Source organism: Melanostigma gelatinosum, assembly GCF_949748355.1.
Source record: "Melanostigma gelatinosum genome assembly, chromosome: 8".
Classification (NCBI taxonomy): domain Eukaryota; kingdom Metazoa; phylum Chordata; class Actinopteri; order Perciformes; family Zoarcidae; genus Melanostigma; species Melanostigma gelatinosum.
This window is the reverse complement of record NC_136641.1, coordinates 23,122,027-23,128,058: the sequence shown is the minus strand read 5'-3', so window position 1 is coordinate 23,128,058 and position 6,032 is coordinate 23,122,027. Positions and strand designations below refer to the sequence as shown.

The 6,032-nt window shown below is 42.8% G+C and overlaps 1 protein-coding gene across 1 annotated transcript; it reads right to left on the bottom strand.

Annotated features, from left to right (window-relative positions):
- Positions 1–3,127: 3,127 nt before the first annotated feature.
- Positions 3,128–4,311, bottom strand: mipb (major intrinsic protein of lens fiber b; the record flags this gene model as incomplete). Its single annotated transcript, XM_079273735.1, has 4 exons — positions 3,128–3,313; positions 3,403–3,483; positions 3,573–3,737; positions 3,952–4,311. The coding sequence occupies 4 exons, from the start codon at positions 4,309–4,311 to the stop codon at positions 3,128–3,130; spliced, it is 792 nt and encodes a 263-aa protein (XP_079129861.1).
- Between the last annotated feature and the right edge of the window lie 1,721 nt (positions 4,312–6,032).

Genomic DNA, 6,032 nt, shown 5'->3' with positions numbered 1-6,032 from the left:
CTGTTTCCAGGTCCTGTTTTGTTTTTTTTATGCTTTGCTAAGACATTTTATAACGTGGTGTACTATGACTTTTTATGACAAACTACCGGTACTCATACTTTGTTTTTTGACATACCATACCAGGATTTCTTCATGACTTTTTAAGACATTTGTATGAGATGCTATGCAATGACTTTTAACATAAATGTTTTTTACACACGATACTATGTCTTTTATTTTTTAACATTTTATGCAAACATTATTTTGACTAGTTCATGATATGTTTGACTTAATATATGACTATTTAGACTTACAATATGACTTTTCTTACATATTATATCATGGCTTTTTATGATCTGCCATATTGTGGCTTTTCATGAATTCATAATGACATGTTATACTACGACGTTTTATGACTTTTATAACCTGCTATATTTATATTATTTAGTCATGTTAGGACGTTACATGATGTTTTTATGACATTTTCACTATTTTTGACATGTTTATGACATGTTACACTGTTTTATATTTTTTGACGTACTTTACTATGACTTTTTGACATGTTCATGATATCCTATAACTTTTTTGTGACTTGTCCAGACATACAATACTTAGACTTTTTTTTTAACTTTATGACATTATTTATCATATTATGCTCCGATTACTTATTATATTTATTTAGGTCTTTTTTTGTATTCCATGTTTATGACATGCTACACACTGACTTTACATGACCTGTTAATGACATGCTGTATTATGACTTTTGACCTGCCATTTCTTTATAACATACATACAATGACGCTTTTATGACGTATCATACATTGACATTTTTCTATTCTATACGATGACTTTAAATGACATTTTTATTCAATGATTATTGGGACATGTTTTGGTATGCTTTACTTTGACATATTATACTTTGACTTATCAATATATTATACATAATTAAGAATTTTTTATGATATTTATTTTCATGATATATTGATGACATGCTTTACGATATCCTTTTCATGATTTTGACATATTTTACTTTGACTTTTCATGACATGCTATACTATGACCTGTTAATGACAAACTATACTTTGACATTTTTAAGGTATTTCACCACACAGTAGGCTACGTCTGTTTCTCTCCCACCTGCCATTAAACTTATATGATAAGGCCTGTGACATTTTATATGTTTGTTATTACCAACAAAATTCCATAAAAAGTCCTATTATTCCTATTATTCTGTGCCTCAATTCTTTGTTAATTGACCCGATTTTCTCTGGCTCTCAGCTCGTTCAAGACGTTCATTTAAAAAAAAACAGTTTGGCCATTTCACCCACAGCAGCAGTATGGCTCATTGTTTTCTTTTTATTATAGTGTTTACACAACAATGGAACTCTATGGAACAAAGGAATGAGGCTTTGGCTACACAGACAACACATTATAGCGGAAGCAATTCATTGTTGTTTTTCATGGGAATTGTTGACCATAAGGAAAATGTTGACTTATTCTTTAACTGTCCTTTTTGCTCGGGCTCTGGAGGTGGAGCCATGCTGTAGTTTATCAGCTGTGGTGCAGAAGAACAGAAGACGGTGGAAGATAAATGAGGGTGTTTCTTATCAAACACAAGCAATAGTCCACTTTTGGGTGAACCCTGTGTTACTCATACAACCCTTCCCTTATCTACATCTCAATATACACCTCAAACGTGTCTAACCTATTACAACATTGATTTTCTAAAAGCACACTGAACTATTTATCATCTATGATTCATTTTTGTCAAAAAAAAAATCATTTATGTTGCCTTAACTAGTTCAAATTTTAAAGGTGAGAGTCTGGCATGGGATCTTTTCGCCCTCTACCGGCCGAAATAATGTATTGCACTTCACATTTTCCACAAAGCCCAGAACCTCACAATATGATAAATTGAAAGGAACAAAAATGACTCCAACATTGTATCACGTTTTTTTATGTTTATTATCATTGAAATGTTTATTGAAACGCCTCGTGCTCCCAGTGAGACTCAATGTAAAGCTTGCACAGCCGATCTGCAGTGAACAGACCTACTGTCAAAGTCTGGGATACAACATTTCCTTTGGATTACGCTGGTTCAGAACAAAAAAAGCAGATGGTTTATGTAAAAATGAATATCATAGCAAATACCATAGTGAGGGGAGGAGAAATGATCATGTCTTAAAAAGTGATGACAAAATGAGCACAGTTATTGGTACGAAACAGGAGAGGGGTAATGCAAATAAAATGAAATAAAAAGTACTGTATCTGTATCTCACACACACATAAACACCTATACACACTAACTTGTAAACACACTTATACTCACAGGCAGGTACACACACATGCACACACTCACTCTCACGCACACACTTGCACACACACAAACACACACACACATGCTGCAGAGGTATCCACACACACACACAAACACAAACCCACAGATAAAATGTAGTGGTTGAAAATGATGAAACCTTGGTAAAATGTAATGGTATCATACATCCACATCTTGTGTCTGAAGTGCAGAAAACAAAATGAACTTAAAAAAAAAGAAGAAAATAGAACTAAAATGGAGATAAATTCAGATGAATATTGAAAAGCATGCCCATCTTCACTGGTCTAACCCAACTTGAAACGACCACAAACCCAGAGTGTTGCCCTCTCTACCCAAACCCCAACCCCCACCCCTTTACTCCACCCCCACCCCTTTACTCCACCCTCCACCTGCCCCAAGCCCTCTTACCCTTCTCATATCATACCCACATCCCCGCCTCACCCTCATCCTGCCCTCGGCCTCCCTCCCCCCTTTCCAACAGCTGCTGAGGCGGCTGCTGGTTCAGGCTCTCGTCACCATATATCAAAAACACAATGTCCAGTTCAGAATACAGAGTGAGGACTGGGGGGCAGAGGAGTCTTGTTGTGTGTGTTGAGGTTGAAGGTTGTGAACTTTGTTTGTGTGTGTGTTGTTGTTTTTTTACAGTGGCATTGGAAAAACAATCTTATCATGTTAGTCTAGATGTGAGTGTTTGGGTTAGTATTTTTGCGATGTTGTGTGAAGGCATGGGGGGCAGTGGAGGTGGGGTTGGCGTAGCTCAGGGCCTTGTCCCTCATCCCTCGGCCCCAGTCGGAGAAGGGGGCAGGGGCCGGTTTATAGGGCTTGCGTCTTGAGCTCGATGGGCTCCCCGCGGGTGTCCTGCTGGGTCTCGCTCTCGGGGGGCCGGCTGCCCTTCAGCGTGGCCAGGCGCTCGGACAGACCTCTCATGCGTGGGAAGAGCATGAAATCGTACAGGAGGGCGCCCATTGTACCGCCTATCATTGGCCCAACCCAGTACACCTGCAAGCAGCAAACATCAGTCAACACAGTGTTCATTCGTTTATTGTTCCTGCTCAGATTGTTGTCTTCGGTGAGACTGCAGGTCTTACCCAGTGGTTGATGAAGTTCCTGAAGAGCAAAGCAGGGGCAAAGGACCTGGCAGGGTTCATCCCAGCACCGGTGTAGTACATCTAAAACACAAGACACTTGTTACTACATTGTGGGGTTCTTTTTTTATTTGTCATTGTTATTTGATATCTATGTTTCTCTTGTGTCTCACCCCCATGAGATGTCCAATGGTGACAGAGAAGCCGATGGACAGGGCAGCAGATCCCAGGCGTCCGTTTCTCCTTTCATCAGTCACGGCGAAGATGCACACCACAAGCTGCATGGTGAGGAAAACCTCCACAGTGGTGCCCATTCCCAGACTGACGCCCGGCTGCAGCTGGAGATACACAGGTAGATGGAAAAATATTTGTAGAAGTCAAAGAAATCTCAGAGCTGTATGAAACATATACTGCTGAATTTCTCTTTTATTTAAGAAATATATAACTTACTGGAAATAATTTGTTTGGTTTCAATAGATTACTTAAACTTGTATGCCATGAAATCAACCTCCTCAAAGGACATTGCTGAGTTTGCGTGTGTTGGGTCCTTACCGTGTTCATCGCCATGTTGCCTCTCATGTTGCCGGGCGTGACCCCGTACAGCACAGCGGCCCCAGCCACAGCACCCAGGCACTGGGCGACCATGTAGAAAATGGCGCGGAAAAGAGACAACTGTGAGCCAATAAGGTAGGCAAAGGTGACGGCAGGGTTAATGTGGCCGCCGCTGATGTGGCCGATGGACTGAATGAGAGTGGCAGCTGCCAGCCCGAAGCACAGGGCCACATGAAGGACATGGTGAGGCCCGGTGGTCCAGCGCAGGGCAGCACCCATGCCGAAAAATACAAAGAACATGGTCCCGAAGAACTCTGCGAAGACTGCCCGCCAAAAATTCATGGACCGGAACTCCCACATGGTGACTGTTCACTTGAGGCTCGCCACCAGATGAAGAAGATTCTTTCAAGAAAAATCAGCCAAAAAAAGTCAGCTAACTCGGCTGACTCAAAAAAAAACACTCAAAACAGGATTTCAGAACGTCAACAGACGAATCCACCCAATGGATCTTTGCCAAGCCGTGAACTGGGTTGGTTAAGTCAACTCAGCTGCGCTCGCTTGCCACCTCTGTCCACCTGTCGCAAAGACATAGGTGTGAGATAATGTGGGAGTGTGGGCACAGAGATCTCAGGTGGGAAGAGTTGTCAAGAGGAGGTGGGCATCAATGCTAAAGGGATGTTTCGAGAGTAGAGACGGGGATAGACAGAGTGTCCGGTGGACCTTTTAGCCTCTCTGACGGAGGGGAGAGGGCCAGACAGGGGCTTTATAATACCCCCCCCGGGGGCCCCAGGTGACGCCATAATCCCCCTGTAGGGCCAAGGGCGGGGGGCGGCATTGCTGGTCATCCTAAATCAAACAAACTTAACCCCTCTGTCGCCCCCCCGAAAACAGAACGAGGCCAAAAGCGAGGCAGAGTCCCCGAGAAGAGAAACGGATAAAGCGAGAATGAGTGGAAATCAATGAAAGACATTTAGCGGGAGGTAGAGAGTGTTTTGGCTGAAGACAATACAGGAAGTGCTGTATCTTATATTCAAGGGGGGAGGGAGTGAAAAACCAAGAGGAACAGCCGCGATGAAGAGCAGCTTGTGAAGAGCGGAGAACGTTTTCTTTGGGGCGTATGTCATCTGTTGACATTTCATAACTGTCATAATCAGGGGACTCAAATGCTGATGGACAGACGTGAAAAAACACAAACATGCACACACACACGCACACACATAGACATATACACACACATGCAGATAATACAGTTGGGGCCCCGGACGGAAGTGCCCAAAGCTAACAGCGCTGAACTGACCCATACACTGAAATGCCTGACCCTGTGAAACCATTGTCTGTATGGACAGAGACAAGAAAAAAAATGATATATTAAACTAAAGAACAGAAGTTACAGCTAACTACGCGTTTCCTTAAACGCCAGAGTTTGTGATTTATCGCTTCTGTTTATTGTTCTTGAGATAATCCCACCACCAAGCACTGCCTTGAAGAGGAGTTAAGATGGCAGCAGTCAGTGCCGAGGCCTGTGGTTGTGAACACTGAGACCTGAACTTGACATTGCCTCAGAGCTCAACGTCCTCACTGGCACTGCTCCACAGCCAATGGCAGTGCAGTGGAGACGTGAGAGGGTGAAGAAAAACACGAGCAATGAACCAACAGTGATTCACATAACACAGCAGATTGTGTCTTCTGTTGTGACAAAGGCTTCTAAGAGGCAGAGCTTTGCATTATGTGTGTGTGTGTGTGTGAGTGTCTGTGTTGCAGGACGACGTTCGACCAGAGCCGTGAAATTTCTGTGCGTGTGCATGTGTAGCTGGGGTAAAGTGAGAGGTGCAGCAGGGTAGCAGGGATGAGTGGGGCACAGTGGGGTTACTGTGCCATGAATGCAGAATGCTGTGCTTGCCGTTTTGACTCCCTTTTATACATGTTAGAAAAAACACACAATGCAAAATGCTGGCGGCACTGTGGCAGTTATAGCCATTGTGCACGGGGTGTGTGTGTGCGTGTGTGTGTAAATAGTTTATATGTGTGTGTGTGTGTGTGTTCAAATTACACTGCCATAATGATTGCTCACATGGTTTATT